Below are 21938 nucleotides of genomic sequence, written 5' to 3'. Positions count from 1 at the left end.
ACAATCTGGGTTGTTACGCTTGGCTAGCTACTCAGCTATCAGTGGCAAAGAAGAAGGAATTGTTACAAAATTCCTGGGTTCTGCCAAGGAATTATGATTTTGAAACTGATGTGAGCCATTTGCAAAAAACATTCAATCATGCTTGGTTAGATCAATATGTACTGTGGCTAGTATATTCCAAGCAGCTGAAATGGGTTCTTTGAAAGCAAAGCACTGTGTGTTGTTCCCTTCTGTTGTTGACACTGTTAGAGGAGTTTTGGGATCATTCACAAAATTCAAGAATATGCATGAAGACTGCTGCTGCAAACATGTAACCACCAACTTCTACCAAACTGCAACAGCTTTTGCAAAGGCTTTTCGTGAAAATGTACCCATGGACATTCAACTGCAAAGTTGTCACCAAAAAACAATCAAAGAAAACAGGCAAATATTGTTATCAATTATTTCCTGTATAATATTTTGTGGCACACATGACGTGCCTCTTAGGGGAAAAGAAGCTGATGGAGGAGTTTTATTTGCTTTGTTGAATTTACAAATAGATTCTGGCAAAAAAAATTGAAGACTCATCTGGAAAAATGTCACCATAATGAAGTTTACACATTCACAAAAATACAAAATGAGTTACAGTAGAGCATTGATTATCCGAATATTGATAAACTGAAACGTCAATTAACCGAAAGCTTTCCAGTCAGCAAATTTAAATTTCCACTAGTGCTGTGGGACTACAATCTTTGATTATGTCTTGGCTACTCCAATATTATTTTTGTTGGTGTACATGTTTTAACTGGCAGCAATGGCACAAGCATGAGAGGATACTTAAGGACGTGCCAGGATTTGAACGAATTTCAACATGGGATAGGTTAATATATTTTTTCGTACATAATCAGTTATCCAAAAAATCAATTTTCTGAACAACCCCAGTCCCCAATTGATTTGGATAATCAATGCTCTACTGTAATAGGTTTATATGGTGAAGTTATTAGGGAGAAAGTATTAAGCGATATTAAAAAACTATGGCTTACACAGCCTTAGCTGACAAAACAGCAGACAGAGCTGGGAAAGAACAGCTATCAATTGGCTTGCAACTCTACATTAAAGTCAAAGGAAAAATGCGAGAAGAATTTGTAGAATTTGTAGATTTTGTGGAACTAAAAGCACAAGATGCATCATCAATTGCAAAAGCAATTGACAATTTTTTGGTTAGTTATAATCTTCCACCAGAATAATGCATTGGATTTGGTTTCAATGGCTGCTCTACAATGGCAGGCAAAAAGGGTGGTGTACAAGCGATTTTAAGGAAGAAATATTCTCGAGCATTATATTTTCACTGTTCAAGCTACAAATTCAATCTTGTGATGAACAATGCAAATGAGATAACAGAAATTAGAAATACTATTGCCACTATAACAAATACAATAAACTTTTTCAGAGAATTGACTGCTCATAAGAATTGCACTCCAAATCTATCACAAATTGTGAAACAAGATGGTCAGAGAAGTATAAATCAATTCAAAAACTTTCTCAAAATTTCTGAGCTTGAGAAAGCACAAGTAAATTACCTACAGAGGATTATGTCACAAGAAAATCTGCATACCAGTTGCATTCAGAGGTTACAAAAACAATTGTTCATCGTTGCCTTAATTACTAGAACAAAATACTCAGCAGTATTGGAATCAGTAGTTAACACCTTACAAGCAAAGACCATGGATTTAATCACAGTAGGAGAACACATTACAGTAATCCTTGATGTACTTAAAAACAACCGTAAGGATGCAGATCGAATCACTGGCAAATTATTGATACTTAAAAAAGCACAAGTCATACAATTGGAGTTGGAAATAAAAATTTGTGTTCAACGTCTTCCTCATAAATAAAAACACAACATATTTGTTTTATAATATAAAACAAATATTGAATTCTTTTAATAAACATATTTTCACAAAATTGTGGAAATAAAATTGTAAAAATAATAATAAAAAGCAGAAATTAACACTTTCAGCAAGAGCTGCATGTAACTCAAAAAGAGCCGCATTTGTCCATGTCTGGCATATTGCATTCAACTTCATCATCAATCGAGATGGAAAGTTGTTTATCTATTTCCTCAAACATATTGCTTCTGGAATGGGTAATTTTTATTGCAGAAGTCATGGTTGTAGATGCTGATGATACAATTTTTTTTCTTTATTTTTTTAAAATTGTCCATAATGTTGAAGTTGACAAATTTAATGCAGTGCTGATATCAGATTGCCATTCACCAGCATCTAATCATCTGAGCACCTGCATTTTAGTTTCTGCAAAATACTTTTTCTTGTTGCTTTACTTTCTTTTTCTTTGTAATCACCCATTGTAAAAACTAAAAATTGCCATATTTATCACAATAAAATAAAATATTATGTTTATATCTTTATACACACAATAACATTGACCGATCATAAATCAACTGTCACGCAGCAAACATGCATTCATACTGCTTTGATATGTGCCAGGAGACTGCATGCAAATATCAAAGCAACAAAATCATGCATGATTTTGGGGAATCCCAATACTATCGCTAAATACTGAAACAAACAATGTTAAGTGGAACAGCATTAAGCGGGATCTTACTGTATTATTATTGAATTAATTTTTATGCTGATAAAACTTAAAAGTATATTTGTTCATTTCTTAATATAGTTGAATCTTTTTAAACATCAATAAAAATTAAAAACTATCATATCAAAAATTCAAATTATCCATTTTTGAAAACTATATATATTTTTTTTAAAGTTCTAATGTTTGGCAGTATTATATATGCTTTAGCAATATCACATTTTTCCTTTACTTTCTTTTTCAATTCTGTAATCATTTCACCTTTTAGCTTAATCATAAACCTGTGTACTCATACAATTCACAACATTGGATTGATCAAACAGGAATAATATGTTGCCATGCAAAAAATTAAATAAAAATTAATAATCAAAATCATTAAAAAAATTTTAGTTTAAACTAATGAATAAATATATTCTTACCTGTAAATCAATGCTATTATTTCCAATCTGATTAACATTTGGAAGTGATCCACCTCTATAAGAACCCAATGAAGGATTTATATGTAAATGATGCTTTTGATATGCTCCCTACAATAAAAAAATATTAATGTCAAAAATTCTTCTTTGATTACTTTGGACTTTTTATTTGTTTAAAAAAGATAATTGACTAATATAATATCTAAGAATAAAAATGTTACAAGTCAGCATGGAAAAATAGTAGCTATTCAAATAAAAATACATAGAATTCAACCCTCAACCAGCAAAATTATTTATTAATTGAATTTTTCTGCTGGATCCTGAAGATGGTTGTTAAATCAGCCATCTTCAGGATCCAACAGAAAAGGAATAAAATGTAAAATGTGTAATTTGAATTAATATATAAAGCAAGGATTTAAGTTAAATATATATCATCATCATAAGAAGAATTACAAATAAATAAAATACGACACAATAAAATAAAAGAAATAGAAACCAAAATAGAAAACCAATTGTTTTTGTTCTATTTTGAAAATAAAAGAACAAAGAATATTTTGATTTAGGAAATTAAAAATATTCTTTTACATTGTTCTACATTCAAAAGACTATAGAACCTTAAGATGATGGCTTAAAAATACTAAAAACATTTAACACTTCAAACATTTTATTTTGTGCTGGAGTTTGGATGTATTATGAAGTTCATCTCTGCTGTATTTATACACAATACTTAAAATATGTATAAAGTTGAACTGAAAGTTCATTCGGGTATTTACATAATCACTCGTTTGTGTTGCCTGTCGTGATCAAGTTTTAACTTGCTTAGGGTCGGCATTTCAAATATTTGTATATTTAATATGTAAGTCAAATTAGTTATTTTTTAGAATTCAGTTATCTTTTAAGAAAAAAAAAAAAAACATTAAAATGAAAGATAACTAGGTACATTTTTGACATATTATGCTCTAGTTCTGAAAAGGAAGAAATGCAGCAAAAACTGAAAAGAAACTCTGTGCATTATATGAGGAGGATGCAGTTACTGAATCAGCATGCCAGAAATGGTTTGCAAAATTTAGGTCAGGTTATTTTTCTCTCAAAGATGCACCTCAATCAAGACGACACTCAACCATAGAAGATGAGTTCATAATTGCTTTAATCCAAAATGATCAGTATAGAACAACATGAGAGATAGCCAAAAACTTAAAATTATCCCAAACATCCATTGTCAGACATTTGGCAATCTTTGGATACATTTCCCACTATGATGTTAGGGTTCCCCATCAGTTAAGTGAATGAAACCTTATTGAGTGTGTTTCTGATTGTGACTCATTTTTAAAACAGAACGAAGATAATCCATTTTTAAAGCGATTAATAAGAGGCAATGAAAAATGGATTGTTTACAACAATATTCAGCAAGAGATCTCAGCCAGTGCCACAATCTAAAGCTGGTTTGCATCCCAGAAAAGTAATGACTTCAGTTTGGTGGGATTGGAAAAAGATTCTTTATTACAAGCTTTTACACAACAACCAAACAATTAATTCCAATAAATATTGTTTCCAACTGGATGAACTGAAGGCTGTATGTATCAAAAAAGTCTGAAACTTGCAAATTGATGGGGAGCTGCACCAAAAACTTCTAGACTTTAACTGGGCTGTTTTGAGTCACCCTCCATATTCTCTGAATATTGCTTTCTCAGACTATCATCTTTTTCATTCATTGCAAAATAATGTAAATGGTATAGAATTTCAATCTTTAGAAGGTATCAAAAACTGCATTGATAATTTCTTCAATCAGAAACCCACCCAATTCTACAAAGATAGAATTATGAAACTATCCATCAAATGGCATAAAATTATAGAACAAAAGAATGAACAAATTGTGGATTAAAAGCTTTTATTTATTCCAAAATAGTGTATTTTATCTCTCTCTAAAACCCAAATAAACTTTCAGTTCAACCCAATATTTCCAGGCCAAAAAATAACACCATACATTTTTGTTGTTTATATAGAGACTGTTCTTGGTGTGCCTGAATATGATTAACTTTACAATGGTTTCCCCTATAATCTGGTCTCTAGCAATCCTGAAGAATTTTAAATCATAAAAATGGAAGGTGTTCTCTGGTGTAATGAGCATGACGACTAATGCTGTTGTGCACTTTGCTTTCTGCATATCATACTAGTGTTCTGAGTCAGAGAGGGAGGTTATGAGATGTGTAGTTTATATATCTGCTGATGCAATATTTACACAAAATGCTAGTATTGAGACAATATACCAATAACTCTATAGCTTATATACTTTTCCAGCAATATTTTAATTAAAACAAATGTTTTCAACCCCATTTAGATGTCTGCCTCAGGTTAAAAATGTATAATTATTTGTTTGTCAAAATTTGTAACACAAGTCATTAGTTTTCAAATGTTGTAAACTTGAAAACATTTGAAAACTAATGACTTATGTGTTACAAATTTTGACAAACAAATAATTTATGTATTAAAATGAAAACATAAATTAAAAATAAAATAAATTGCACATCATTAACCAACATTAAGTCTAGTCTAAAATGTTTGTTTTAATTAAAATATTGCTGAAAAAGTATATAAGATGTAGAGTCATTGATATCCAGTTTTCTGCAAGTGTTTTTCTGATGGGACAATACCAAAGTTTCTCCTGATTCTGCCAAAAACTCCCAATTCCAATTTTTTTGAACACTTTCTACAGTTTACTTTATTTTAGAAAACTTAACAATTTACATTACAAGCATGGTATATTCATTAATTAATAAACATGAAACTTAAGAATGGGAAATCCAGAATCAATCTTTCAAAAGAAACCTGAAAATTCTCCATTTACATGTGGATATGCATGCTTTTATTGCATACTACAAAATAAATTTGTAATCTTATTTCACATAAAGTTAATATTGCAACACTACCCTCAAAAAATTATAGTTAATTCCCTTTTACTCAAAGAACTATCCCATCATGTCATCTAGAGTTGCCATCTTGGAAACTGCTTTGTTGGCCAATGCTATGACATATAAAACTAAGATGAGACCTAGTATAGATTGTGGATCAGATCATGTGCCTAAATATGCAGAATATTAGTAAAATTAAAGACACAGAGGAGGTAGTTATATAGGATATAAACATCTCAAAGCCAAATGTTTTTTATTCAAAGTCAAACAATTGCCATAATTAATCAAGCTACTTTAATTGCTACTATTAATAATATAAATTATAAGTAATTTAGTACTAGAGACATTTAAATTTAATAAGAGATGGTGCCTAATGTCTACCTCTAGTACCGAATTACTTAGAATTTATAGTATTAATAGTAGTGATAAAGTAGCCTAATTCATTAAAGTAATCATTTGGCTTAGTTACTGTATACAGAAATTGGAACATTAAATGGACTCTGGGATCCATCCAGTGGTAAGAATCACTTTTATAACATCATTATAAAATGAGTATCTCTGTCTCAGCAATAGGAGATACAAAATGGGAAACCTTCAGAGAGAGTTATATTCATATTTTCTTTAAATGTACAGTAATCTGTTCAAACAGATGATTGGACAATGTTTTCTTAGAAACCTTGACTTTATTATCATACATGCATTGTGTCAAAGCAGCAGTCATTAATCATGGTGAATAATCATATAGGTTCTATAATTAATTCATTAGACATTTGCCTTAAAAACCATTATGCTACAATTAATAATAATAATAGTAACCACCTTTACTTTGTATTAATAATACAGTGGAATCTTGCTTAACAAGCACCTCTCATAACAAATAATTCACATAACAAGCAAAACAAATTGTAAAAAAAAATGACTCGCTTAATGAGTGACGTTTTGCATAACGAGTGCCGAGAAGAGGGGAAGTCCAGATTGTGCGCATGCTACATTAGTCTGTGTTTAGCACTCGTTCCACTAGCATCTTAGTGTCGCTTATGATCAAACATTTTTCCAAACTTGTGTTCAGACATATTATGCATAAACATCAATAACCATAGCCCATTATATAATAAACACACCAAACGATATGCGATATTCTTGGNACATTTTTCCAAACTTGTGTTCAGACATATTATGCATAAACATCAATAACCATAGCCCATTATATAATAAACACACCAAACGATATGCGATATTCTTGGGCTATGTAAAGGTTATAATTAAATATTAGAAATTAAATAATTTGAGTAGAGGTAACTTATGCTGCCATCTTGTATTAAATTTAATGACCAATTCCAAATTAAATTTCAGTTTTTTTTTTGTTTTCTGCAAATTAAATTTGCATTCCAGATTGGTTCATTCCATGCTTGAAGAAAAGATGATGATGATGATTCATACTCCTTAACAATGTATATTGCATAATTTTCTTTGAATAAATGTTATACATAAAATATTTGAGTATTTTTTCAGCATGGAATGCATTATCATATTTTAAATTAATTTATATGAAAAAAATTGTTTTGCTTAACGAGTGTTTCACATTACGAGTAAGATTCTGAAACGAATTATGCTCATTAAGCGAGGTTACACTGTATAATTGTTTATATTTTTTTAGTGTTTTATACCCATTGTATCAAAATACACAATGAGTATACAACACTAAATTCAGCATTACTTAAAAAAATCCTCTTCTAATATGTGAACTAAGAGAACTTTCTCCAATCCATCTGCTAGAATAGATATATTTAAAGAAAATATGAATATACACCAATGTATTAACATCCAGGATGCCACTCAATTCAGAATTCTATAAATTTCTGTAGTATAACAAATTTATTTGATGAATCAAAGATTATATATGTATTTAATATGTTAATTGTTAATATGCTATAAAGTTCTGCTTGATTGGTTTAATCTAAAAATGTAGTCAATTCTGTACTGTTCCAATCTGAGATTCAAATGTATTTTATTCTTCAATAGCAGATGATGGCCTAATAAAGGCTGAAAACTATCTAGATTAATGAATGGTTTCAATGTTCTTAATAAACAGGTATGTCAACTTTACATTTAAAAAAGGTACCATTTTCATTATAACATCTCAAAACAGAAAATTTTGTTTTTTGAAAATCAATTGGTCTATGCAAAATAATATCATGTAAACAAATAAAATTTATAAATGGATTGGAACAGTACAGAATAGACTATATTTTTAGATTCATTGACATCAAAAATAAATATTAAAAAATTGTTTATCATCTCAAAAATTTGGACAATAAATTTGAATTTTCAAAAGTGGTTTGAATCATTTTTAAGTTTAAAATAAAGAAAATTCATTGCAAACAGAAAAAAAAATTATAAAAATCTTTTAATCTACAATTAAACTTTTGCACCAAACAATTACTTTCTTTCCACTAAAATACTTTCATCCAAATTGGGAAATTTTGTTCCTATTGAAAAACAACCCTAGAGAGTAAAACATGTAAACACTTCAACAATTTAATAATTTTAAATAATTATTAAATAATTAAATAATTTTATAAATTAAAATAAAAATATTAAATTAACAACTTATCTTTAATTACATTATTAACAATGAAAATGTTAAAAATTGTTTGAGGACTCATTTTTATGCTTAATGTGAAAAAGAAAATTATTACATCTTAGCAATTGAACATAGAAGAAATTACAAGAATTAGAAGTTTTACAGATTTGAATGGTTCATTTGAGTGTTCATTTAATTATTCAAAATCATTAAAAATGGATTCACCACTAAAATAAAAGCATTTTCAAAACAAAGCATTGGTTAAAGAATTTAATACAGGTATTCCTTATACAACATGGCACTTCTAGAACACAGTTTCACTCTAATGACTCTAACATAATTTTAAAATTGGGGATATCCTCCATACAATATGGTTTCTGGTTTCAGTCTAACACAGTTCAAGAATTTGAGAAATCCTCTGTACAAAATCTCAACTTTTAAGTGCAAACTCCATTATTCAGTATTTTTTTTTTCATTCAAGTAAACGTGTGCTGTATCAAATTTGCTCATGGGTTTCAGAATATAGAAATTTTCAATTGGTTTTGTACCTTTCGTCATGTTTACTTTAATGAAAACTGATAGATAAAACAAAGAAGAAATAAATCGCACTTTCTTAACCAGATGTCATTGTCTTCAGATTTTAGCCTTTAAGACTTTCACTGTGTTTTGTTTTTATATATTAATCTTTGTATTTAGTACAGTTTATTTAAACATTTTAGGCAAGTGTTGTTAAACCTTTTTTAACCTAGGTAAGTAGTCATTCATAAAAATGACAAAACGAAATACAGTAGTATCTCGGTACTTAAAATGTTTCCAACTCAATTTTCAGTATTTGAACATAAATTTTAAAAAAAAAAACCAGTCCTTGATTGAAAAAAACATGAACCGCTAAAACAAATTTGATTAATAACATATTTTTACTTTTTATTTTGTCATACATAAAAGACTTTTATGGTAAAAATTTTAAAAAATGAAGACATTGTTGATATTTCTGATTAAGATTAACAAAAAAGCTCGGACAATAATTTGTAAAAAGAAAACTTGTTTAACTAAATATTATACAGAACTTTTAATTATGATTGTTAGTTAATTATTGATTAAAAATAAATTATTGATTGCTTTAATAAACATATTTCTCTTTACTAATGAAAAAGAATCGTATACTTTTGTTAACTTCTGGAACCTAACTGTATGTTTTGCACTAGTCCTTTGTTCTGTATAGCACTGATTCACATAACACTGCAGTTTTTTTAAACATAACTACCGTGTTATATGAGGGATAACTGTATATTATTTTATTACATTATACTTTAGTATATATTGTTATATTAGCTTCTTATGTAATTTTTTTTTTTCAATAAAATGATTTATTTTATTTTGTTAAAAATGCATCATTTACTATATTTTGTTTAAATAAAAAATATCATCAATTATCAATATGTAATACAATATAATAGAATGAAATGTTCATTCAAATTCCAATAACAAAATATACTGCATTTCCTTAATTCTAAGATGCACTTTATCCAATTTTACTTCTCCAAAATGAAGATTTGTTTCATACTTAATTAATTACATCTTGTATTGCAGTACAAAACAACACTCAAAAGTTCTGATTGTTGTTTTGTACTGCAAATACAAGCAGATAATGTGATGTATCACACACTAATGATAAACATTTTTAGCCATTTTGTTCAAAAGTTAGCAAAGCTCATTTGAACCTAGGAATTTTTTTTTTTTCCTCTTCTTGCCCTGTGACCTTTTTTTCAAGCTCTCATAAGTTCAGCAGAATGAGGCAGCTAAGTGGGGAGGGATGGGACTCTACATATCTGCAACAGACACCCCAAAAAATTCCTGGTGTTTCCAACCTGTCTGTAAATGACCTCAGGTTGCCAGAGCAGTAGGCTAATGTTTTAACTTCTCGGCCATCTGGCCAAAGCTTTGATGTTAACAAGCTTTCAATTTAAATTCCTTTTTAATTAATGTTTAAAATACATTTAGACTGACAGTAAATGTAGCATTAAACTGAATAATTATTATACAGAGTGTCCGATTTTAATTAATATCCAAAATATCTTAAAAAAATATGCATCCTATGGGAAAAAAATGCTCTGCATCGAAGGGGACACAAGATGACACTAAATCAGTGAAAATGGCATCAACTTCATTTTCTTAAATGAAGTTGATTTAAATGAAATTCTACATCAAAAACAAAGTCTTATCTAAAACATTTTTAAGAAATTTGCGCTAATCATAAGTTAAGAGCATTTGAAGTTTTACATAGCCACTGCACGATGCAAATATGAATCTGTTAATATCTGCAAAATTCGTCAAAAAGAAGGAAATATGCTGAAAACGATCATTACAAAACTATTATTATTTGGTAAAATCATTCATTTTCTTCATATAATGAACTGATTCAAAAACTAGTGCCATAGTGTGTTATAGCCACCAAGCTTGTTATAATGAGAAGACACTAATCTGGATTACACCAGATAATAATAGTTTTCTAATAAAGTTCTTAGCATTTTTCTTCCTTTTTCAATGAACTACACAGATATCGATAGATTTGTGCATGCACCATGTGGACTGAATAAAACTTCAAATGCTCATAACTTTTGATAAGTGCATCTTTTTGAAAAAACGTTTCAAACAAAAATTTGTTTGTTTTTGATGCACAATCATAATATGTAATAAATAATAGGGGTTCCCATTTTAAAAAATGAAGTGGTGAAAGCGAATTGACCCCATTTTTACCATTGCAGCACCTTCAACAATACCATCTTGTGTCTCCCTTGATGCAGAATATTTTTCACAGGATGCATAATTTTTGAGATAATTTTGGCAATCAATTAAAATGAGACACCTTGTATATGCATAAGAAAAAAGAGCTGCTCAACTCTACAAAAATTAATGAAACTGATTATTTTTAAATTTTTTTTCTCCATAAAAAGATTCTTATTAGATTAGATTAGATTTCAAACAAATGATGTATCTTATAAATCAATACTTCAAAAAGATCAAACTTTTTTAACTAGTAAATGAAAGTTACAAAATAAAACAAAAAATACACTAAACTATGCAATATAATATCTTAAATAATAACAATTTGTGGATAATTATGAAAACAAAAAGATTTATTACATTTCATATGAAAAATACTTTCATTAGTTTTTAGACTACAAACATAACAACAAAAACAAAATATTACAAAAATTCATTTATGAAACACAAATGAAAAATTATCCATAAGTTAATATCCATAATATTAAAAATATTTTAAATTATTAAATACAGTTTTTCATTTATAAATTAAATTTTTTATTACAAAAAAGAAAAAAAAGCAGATAATTTTTAAAAAGAAAAATATTCCTAATATGAAATATCATTAATAATTAATAATAATAATAAATTATTCAGTTATATGTAGATAACTTTGATCAGCAAATCAAAATTCTAATATCCATTTAACTAAAATCAAAATTATTCAGCATTAAAGTGCAAATTATATTCTGAAAAAAATTTAATTCAGTTCTAGATTTGTATGACTGTATTTGCTATTATAGTTAAACTTTTAGTTAAATATTTTTATATTAAAAATTTTAAAGAAATTTCTACATCAAGAATTCATTTTATCCTGCAAATTATTTCCTTATCTCAAATTTCTCTAACTTGCGTAAAAATTTTTTATAACCTCAAGACATGAATTCATAAGTTTTAACACTGGTGAATTTCCTTTAGTTGAATTGCTGTTTTTTTTATTATTATTAAAAAGTTAATGTTATCTGTTTTTAGGAAGATCAGAAAATATTAGAATATGATGATGTTTCTAAAGATCTATTTTGTTTTATATACTCATTATTCAAATGTGAATAATATATAACAACAAAATAGATCTTAATTTAGAAATTCATTAACTGTTATATAATTCTTTTAAAAAATTGATTTAGTATCAGAAAACACTTTTAGCAAAACTGAAAACAAATATACCAATCACACTATACCTTACACCCTCTTCCAGCATTAGTTTAATAAAAAACAAACATTTTTGACCTCATTCAGAGGTCTGCCTCAGGTTAAAAACGTATTAAAGTACAAATTAAAAAACAAACTGAGTTCTAATGATAGAACTATAATCACTATTTTTAAATTTACAAAATTCAAAAAACAAACAATTTACATATTTAATATAACAATTTAAAAGTTCTACAAACATATTTTTAAAATGAAAACATTAAATAAATAAAAATAAAATATTTTACACATCTTATTAACAATTTTTTTTAAATCAAGCCTATGTCATTCTCTTAGCTCATTGGGTTATCAACTAGAGACTGCCATGCTTTAGGCAACATTTCTTTCTTTGAAATTAATGTATTTACCCTTTCTAGATGCTTGGAATATTTCAAAAGCTTCCATTAATTGTAACCTGTTGATATCAAACACCATTTTTAATAATTTAACCTGGTCCAAACATGCTAACGCCTCCAGCTCACTCACAAACTAGGCAAACACTACAGATAAACTATTTGTACAAACATCATATTTATGTTCCCTAAGCCTTTGGGTTAACGACCTTTTGGTGGTGCCTATGTAGTTAACTTTCAACCAAATCTATCATCCCACACTGGGATAGTGTAAACCCCAGGGCCTAAGTTTCTATCTATAGAATCTTTACCATTAGTTAGAAGCCTAAATATAGTTAGATTATATCTATAAGCTATTCTGACATTCATATGCTTTGCTAATGTTTTATGTGTGGAAGTCAGCCTTGGTTCATAGTCCACAGCTATAAATTTCTGAGGCAAAACCCAGAACACTGTATCCTTATTAGGCCATGATGCATATAATGTTGTCCTCTACATATACACCACTCCACACCAGGATATATGTACAACAGACACAGAACCAACTTTTAGTGCATATAATACAAAAAATGAACACTGCACAAATGTTTTCAAACTCCTTCCAAGTTCTTCTTCAGGTGCAACTGAATGGTTACTAATGGAATGAATGGAACTAATGCCTATTTGTAAAGATTTTTAAAACAATGCAATTCGAATAACTATTTGAAAATATAAATATAAGTTTAATGCTGCATAAGCATTGTCATACACATAACAATCATTCAACTAACAACTATAATGTGTCTAACAGGGCCTACCAGGCCAACAACAACAACATTTCCTCCTTAAAAATTTTAACAGGATGACTCAAAGTTAGCTTTATCTTTATAAATTTCTATGGCCACCAACCATCTGAGATGCTCTGTGTATGATGTTGTGAAGAGGAGTTTGGCCTGTGTGAAGTCTGCAACTATTTCCAGAGCTGCCGTATACATAGAGAAGGCTGTGAATATTCTAACATGTTGTATGACTGAGATATACTCTTGTATTCTTCTTCTTATAGAATGTTTAGTGGACAAAAGCCTGCATCTGGTGTCTCTGATAGGGACACTGTATATGCTGGAAAATCTGCTAGGATTGGAAGGGCCTTTCCATTTTGAAGAATGGTGAAAATAGGCAGGCATATCTGAAAAGCCATATGAATTGCATATTTCCTGGCAATTTTTGCAAATAATGAACATAGGAAGGTGTGATATGTTACACACAGCCATTCCACCTTTCCACCATGGTCTGTTATAGAAGTGTCTACCTTGGGCATGGATTCTGAAGGCATCCAGTGGAATTGATCCACTTAGCAATGTACAAGTGTTCAGTAACCATGAGCAATGGCTAATTCTTTTATTTATGCTAATTCAGCATCAAGTGCTTGTGGTAAAATAATGGATGAAAGCTCTGCTAACTAACACTTTGTAGACTACGATCTTGTAATGGTGACGATTACATGACCCAATTAGGGTATATGAAGACAAGGAACCAGGCTTGTGAAATACCGAGATGTGAATTCAAATATGGAACACATCAAACAACATATTTAAAATTATTTTAAAACACATACAGCTAAAAATTATCTTCTAGCATTTAAATGTTTCAGTATTTTGAAATAATTTTGAACATGTAGTTTGACACATTCCATATTTGAATTGTACTGGTCAAAAGCCTGAGGAAGACCACGATTAAGGTCAAAAATGTTAGTTTTAATTAAAATTTGATGTTACTGAGATATAATAAGGTTCTCTTGTTTAGTGATATTAATGTTCAAGAAATGGACTTCTGAGGGGCTAAACTGTTCTACTTCAAAGACTTCCCATTTGGATCGTTATTCACCAATCCAACAAAGGCCCTCAAGTCCAAAACTGACTTCCAAAAAGTAATAATGTCATCAATGTACCTCTTGTAACGAATAATATTGGGAAGGAATTGACGGAGGACAATCTTTAACTGTCAGATCATCATCTCACATACGTCTTCTGACATTGGGCTACCCATTGGGACCCACCTTCCTTGATAATATACTATCTCATTAAATTGAAAGACCGAACAAATCAAATGGATCAATTCTAAAACCTGGTGGTGGAGTGTCATCTCTGATGAGATAAAATACAGTGGAACCCCGGTTAACGAACGTCCTGGTTAACGACCAAATCGGTTAACGAACTTTTATTTTGCAAAAATTTTGTCTCGGATAACGAACGTAACGGTATTTTGTGTCAAATTTTAGTTGGTGTTAGGCATGCGCGAGTTAAGCATTGCTTTTCCGAGTGTTTGTGCTATACTTCTTTTTTCAGTTTTGTGATTTATATATTTAATCAATATGGCATCCAAGAAAGAAAAAAGTCATAGTGGCAATAGAAAACGACAACGCAATATAAACGACAATGCGCTATCGCATTTGAGAAAAATTTTGATTAAAAGAGTAAGACAATCAACTTTAGATCAATTTCTTGTTCCTTACGGAAAGAGTTTGTTTCTTTGTTAAGTTATGGCAACGCAACACTTGGGCGATCTGACTAGGGGGAATGCCTTCTGGGAGGTGTTTTTAAGGGAAACTGGCCCCTATTTAGGCGTTACAGACGTGGAGAAAACCCGGAAAACTCCACGTGGCCAGCCCGTCTGAGCGAGGTGCGAACCCACGAACGAACTCCCCGTGTTCAAGGTACGAAGACCACTTAGCCACTGGTGGGTTTTTTTTACCGAAAGAGACTTCGACTCGAAGAATCTTCCGATGAAGTGCTACCCGTTATTTTTTTGGAGGGGATTCCCCTTCTAAGCATTAAGGTTCGTATATCTCCACTTTTCTGCCACCAACTACAACAAACGAAGGTATGTACAGTGCTATTTTATTAAACAAAGTTTACATGTTTGTTGCTGTAATGATAGATACTACGTTTTCCTACATTTTCATCAAAGAAAATTACTGTATATCACAAATTAAATCACAAAAATTTCGGAGACTAGAACGGATTAATTGCATTTGCATTAATTTCTATGGGAAAAATTGCTTCGGTTAACGAACAATTCAGTTAACGAACGGAGTCGCGGAACGGATTAAGTTCGTTAACCGGGGTTCCACTGTAACATATCATGGAGTGCACAAAAACATGGAGGAAGTTTGATGGAGGGGTACAGAGATTTAAAGTTTAAAACAGTAATGTATTCACGTGGGCAAACCTCTTTCAGTTGGTGTATGAATTTCACTAAGCTTGTAATCACAAAAGAATACCCCTCTAATTGAACTTGTGACCGCACCTCTTTGATGCCTTGTCAGGATGACACCGTCTTGCAGACAGACACAGAAATCAAATTGGCCATTTATCTCATTATTTTGAACGATCGCGTGTGTGGACTTTAGGATCCGGGATGGAGGCGGAAGAGAGCCAGAGGAAATACACTCCACAAATTTTCATATAAACAAAAATACCCGTTTATTATTCGACATAGACTATTTACAGATTATATTTGATAGATGCTTAGCCAAATCTAATCTGAAGCTAACATATTGCATAACTACTACGACCCTAACAACAAGAGATAACGAGAGAGAGTTTACATTAATTCTGTGGGAAGATAAATACACATAGAATTCGCAGAATGATTAGAGGTTTGTACACGTAGGAAATCTTGAAATGGCACCAAGTTCTTTGATGTGGCTATGATTCTTTCAGTGCAGTAATGAATTTTCCAGAATGGCGGCGAATGGAACAGTTAGGCGGCAGCAAATGACAAGCAGCGACCCACACACACAGTTCACTGAACACTCGAGGACTCTGTTCGACTCATTGACCCCTCCCTTTATTAGGGGGTCTCCATTGGGTTTTCCCCATGCCTTATTAGGACTTTTTTCATCGCCGTCCAATAGTTGATTTTTCTGTCGTAGATTCCGAGTGACACACTCGATGTATCATCTTCAACCAGGAAATAAGTCCATGGGAAACAGTTTAATTATCTTTAAAATGTCAGTTTTTGTTTTGTGTCTCTCTAATTTTTTTTCTCTCAACAAAAAAAATATTTAAACAAAATAATTCCACTAAGTTCGGCTCTCACAAACTACAAAAAGGGTATGATGGCTTTTTCTAGTAAGCAGATGGGTGCTCTGACTTTGTCCACTACAGAACAGAGTTGTTGTCTTTGTTTGTGTCTTGGCAAATGCAAACAACTGGACATCTGGAAAGTCAAGGACAATGTTACCTAGAGCCGATACCTAGCTAACATAGTACAGGTGAAACTTTTAACTTGAGATTGTAATTTATTCACAAATCCATCATCGACTCTTTCACATTGCATTTTTTCGATGTATTCTTCCAAACACTGCATACACGTCACATTTCATGACAACCAAGGTTTTGGTTTTGTCAGCCCTGATAAGAGTGACCCTGTTTTTTCACATCCAACAAATAGTTCTTTGAAGTTGTCCGTTAGCTTCAACACTTTGGATACACAAAAGGAGTATTACTGTTAGATGACAACTTTACAGATTAAAAAAGAAAGAAGGCTCTGCTTTATTTTTTAAACTTATTGAGCCAGGAGCTCAATAAGTTTAAAATATATATTTAACATTATTCAAAAAGTTATGATGTAGTGAAAATGATGATGTTATCAAATATGACTGTGAAGAATGGTAATTTTAAACATTGTATCATGAAAAAGGCATTTTTAATACAGACAAGACAGAATTATTCTTTAAGTGTTTACAAGGCAAAATAATGGCTTTTTAACAAAAAAACTGTTTTGGTGGAAAGCACTAAAAAAAAAAAACTTACTCTTGGTGGATGCAAACATCTGTGGTACTGAAAAACAAACTTTTGGTCATCAACAAGTCAAAAAATTTCCATTGCTTTTAATGGAAAAAATTTTTAACATTTATATAAAGAAGCAACAAGAAACTTGGATGATAAGTGAATTATAAGAAAAATAGCTTTCTAGTTCAGACAAAAAATTCTATGCCAAAAAACAAGTCTTGTTGTTTGTACATAATTGTCTATTGCAGGGGTGGCCAACAGTTTTTGCCCCCGGGCCAGATTGGAAAGAAAACTTTTTCCACGGGCCGAACCATAGGCTACCCTAGGGAGATTTTGAGGTGGTGCGAGATCTCATTGTGGTGTCACCCCGTAGAGACTGAATTGTAGATAGAGATTGTAGATACATTTTTCACATTATCATGCTTTATCAACACGCTACGCTGTACTGTACTTAAGAGATTTGTAATGGAGGGTTAGCTCTAAACGTACAGTGAGTTGTTGACCTTCTTTTTTAGGCGTCAGAATTTTTAATCGAGCTATTCGGACTTCAATACCTAATATTGAAAGATTGATCGCGGGCCACATAAATTCATTAGACGGGCCGGATCTGGCCCGCGGGCCGTATGTTGGCCATGCCTGGTCTATTGCATCTAAAAATTGGTATGCCAAGAAACCAAACATAACCAGAATTTTCTTAGTTATTATAATGACATTAATTTACAGTCTTATTATAATTTATTAGTAATTTAATTAATCCATAAAGGTATAATGAATTGAAATGAATAAGAAAAGAAAATGTTTTAAGAGAAAGATTCATTCTGCTCATCTCAATATTCATAGTACTGACATAGTATATATTAATAATATGATTGTACTATAAAAAATACTAAAACAAAATATGACGCTGTAATGTGCTTACAGAGTACAAAAATCTCAGCCTGATGTTTCATAATAAGCCAAGTGATTGCAGTATTGAATTGGTCTACTTTACTGCTACTATTAATAATTAAATTCTGAGTAATTTGGTACTAGAGATAGGTGCTAAGTGCAATCTCTCATTAAATTTAATAATTATATTTAAATTAATATTTATTAAATAATTTAGAATATTCTGGAAGAAAAGAGTCTGCCCAAAGCAGGACTCAAACCTGCAGCTGTTAATTACTGTCCAGATGCATTACTCCTCCATCCAATCCTCTGCTTTCAGACATTTTTAATTTTAGATATAACCAGACTATTCTAAAATATTTAATAAATATTAATTTAATTATAATAATTAAATTTAATGAAAGATGACACCTAACACCTACCTCTAGTACCAAATTATTCAGAATTTAATAATTAATAGTAATGGTAAAGTACCCCAATTCAATACGGCAATTGTTCTTAGAGTCATAATATTGATAACACTATATACAATTTTCCATTGATATGCATAGAATTTCAACAAAGTTAACACCAACAATGGTAAAATAGATTATCTTCGTAAAAGTATTATCTTTCCTTTCTTAACATCTTTAATTGTATAACTGTGGTATACAGTCGACCCCCCTATAACACAGGTTCCTATAGTTCGGATTCCTATATCATGGCGAAAAAATTGCAACAGTATTCATACAAACACACAAAAAACTCCCATAATTCGGTAAAACGCCATCACCGACTCGTGTCCCGACAGGATTGGTCAAATCTAGACCAATAGCAGATATTGCACAAACCGCTGAGTTTAAACGAGCAGTGGACCTACCAAAAACCATTTATTATTTAACGTCCATAAAAATTATATTTATATTAATGATGTCTCAAAAGTTCAGCGAATTTTACACAAAAAAAATTAATTTATCAGAAAGCATGCAAGCGCCATTCGATGCTCCACTCCACGACGAAAACAAGCTTAAGCAGTGGCGTAGTCGAACGGTGCACACTCGGTAAGTAATCCTACAATTTTTTGTTTATAGCATAGTTTATATGGATTATTCCCAAAAAATTATACGTGTTTTGAAAATGTTGAGTCAAATTAGTCTAGAAGCGATTAATTTTATGGAAGAAACCTTTCAAACAGTCATAGTCCGTAAACTGCATACATGCCAGGCTGTCATTGGCTGGACTCATAGATAATGGATTCATAAAAACCAGAATATATCTACCGTGTTATAGGGGGGTCAACTGTAATTTAATACTTTGAAAAAAGGGGTAAAATATCTTTAAAAATAGTCAATTAGATAATTAAATGATGTTTTTTATAATTCTGTAAAAAGCATCTATTCCGTAAGTCGAAGTATTCAAAATAATTATCCATATTCATTTTTGTTATTTATTATAAACAAGTAATCCTTTCTGTGACACCCAAAATTTAAATCTTTTAAGCATATATATAATAATTTTTAATATAATAATGTTTCAGCTGTCAACATCTGACTAATATGGAATCCAAAATAAATTAAATTTAATTAATTTCTTTTTTAAATAGTCTCTATCTTAATATTGTTTGAATATAATAAAATTTATCTTTTTCAAACCAATAAAAGACTATTTAATTATTTTTTAATTTTCAATTTCCAATAATTAAAACTAAGTTTAATTCAAATAATTTATTCTCATTACTTTTAATACAAAATAGATATTATATAAAATGTACCCACTACTTATTAATTCTTAAAAATAATTTTATAATAAAATAAAATAATCAAAATAAAGAATTTGTATAAAAACACTGAAGATTTTAAAATATCTTAAATAAAGCATACATGCTACCTTTTAAAAATATATTTCTATAAAAATAGTATTATCATCACAAAGTAAAAACTATCAAAAAACTTACTTACAAATTATGCTAGAATAACCACTTAAATATTTAATTCCAAATTAAAAATTACTAAAAATACTTATCTACTAATAAAAGATATTTGATACATACATACATATATGCACATACACACACTGTATATATGTTACTGTGAAAGACCGAAATTAGAGAATGTCGATATTCTCTGGTGAATGTCGACATATACAAAATACGTTGGAGAAAGACCGAATATTTGGTTATCTTATTATACATTTGAACAATAGCTGGTGTATGTCGACAAACACAGATAAGCTTTGGTGGAGGTCAAAATGACACCCGAGAAGCTGATGTCGACAGAGAGGAGACAGCCTGCCACCAAATTCTTTGCAGTTTCTTTCTGCTCAAATTGGTGATACCATACGAATACAAGTCCTGATTTCGACCATGGCCTTACAGATGCCCGAAATGTTGTTGAAATAAAAGACTCAAACTTTTATAAATTAGCAAACAAAAATGATACCCTCAAGCAGCTTTATATCCGTAATCAGTTCGTAAGTTGTAAAGAAAAGTTACTTTCCATAGATGAGATTTCTTCTCAAGAAATAATCGCTGAGAGAAGCAGCTGCAGCTAATTTAAAAAGTGGAGGGTAAGGCTATACACGCTGTCATTGCAAAAAGAAGTGTTCCACAAATAAATGCAGTTGTAAAACAAGGGACTCTTATGCAATTCAAAGTGCCATAACAGTTTAAGTTGTTGCAATAAATAAGATTGTATAACGTTGATCACATAATTTGTGTGTAAGTTTATTATTGTATTATTTTCTTTAACGATTTAGAATGTACTGTTCGTTTTAGGTTCAACAGTTTATTTACATGTGCTGTTACTTAAGCTTTCTCCTATTTTGACATATTAAAAAGTTGCATTTTTGTCTTAACGTAATGAAAATATTTTTATTCAATATTCACCATCAGTGCATGCCTAATGTTGACATTTGCCAGTGTAAGTGAGAAATAATGATATTTAACAAATGTTTTGTACATACACGAAACTACTATGTGAATGCTGACATTCACTGGAGAATGTTGACATTCACCAGATATTGGTCATTCACAGTAACATATATATTATATAATTTAATTACTGGGAAATCATAATGTTATTTATTTATTACTAATTTAATTCACTCAATTTTTATGTAACTTAAATTTTTTAAAGATTCCATAGCAGAAATAATTCTCTAATTCAAAAATTTTTTTAAACTTCCATTATATTTATTTTTTGCATGTTTCTTTCTATATACTTCATATCTTAAATGCAGTATATAGAAAGAAACATGGAAAAAAACAAATGCATATGTATATATACCATATAAACCTTCCATGTCTTCACTTATGTATTTTATATCCAACTTATTAATGTATATACCATAAAAATCGGTAACTTATTCTATTTTTGCAAATGTTTGATATAACTGACAAGTAACACACTCTCATATATAAATATATATATATA

General features: G+C 30.2%; 1 protein-coding gene across 5 annotated transcripts in view; it reads right to left on the bottom strand.

The window, feature by feature from the left end:
- The window catches only part of LOC111634314 (CREB-regulated transcription coactivator 1-like), a 210865-nt gene that overhangs the window by 187444 nt on the left and 1483 nt on the right, over positions 1 to 21938 (bottom strand). For all 5 annotated transcript variants that reach the window (XM_023379066.1, XM_023379068.1, XM_023379069.1 and 2 more), the window contains exon 2: positions 3009 to 3116. In XM_023379066.1, coding sequence (XP_023234834.1) covers positions 3009 to 3116 — 108 coding nt within the window. The remainder of the gene's footprint in view (positions 1 to 3008; positions 3117 to 21938) is intronic.

The sequence above is a fragment of the Centruroides sculpturatus genome, unplaced genomic scaffold, assembly GCF_000671375.1.
Source record: "Centruroides sculpturatus isolate CEXI.00-Female unplaced genomic scaffold, Cexi_2.0 scaffold886, whole genome shotgun sequence".
Classification (NCBI taxonomy): domain Eukaryota; kingdom Metazoa; phylum Arthropoda; class Arachnida; order Scorpiones; family Buthidae; genus Centruroides; species Centruroides sculpturatus.
Note: the sequence above shows the minus strand (reverse complement) of the source record. Positions and strands in the feature narration are given on the sequence as shown.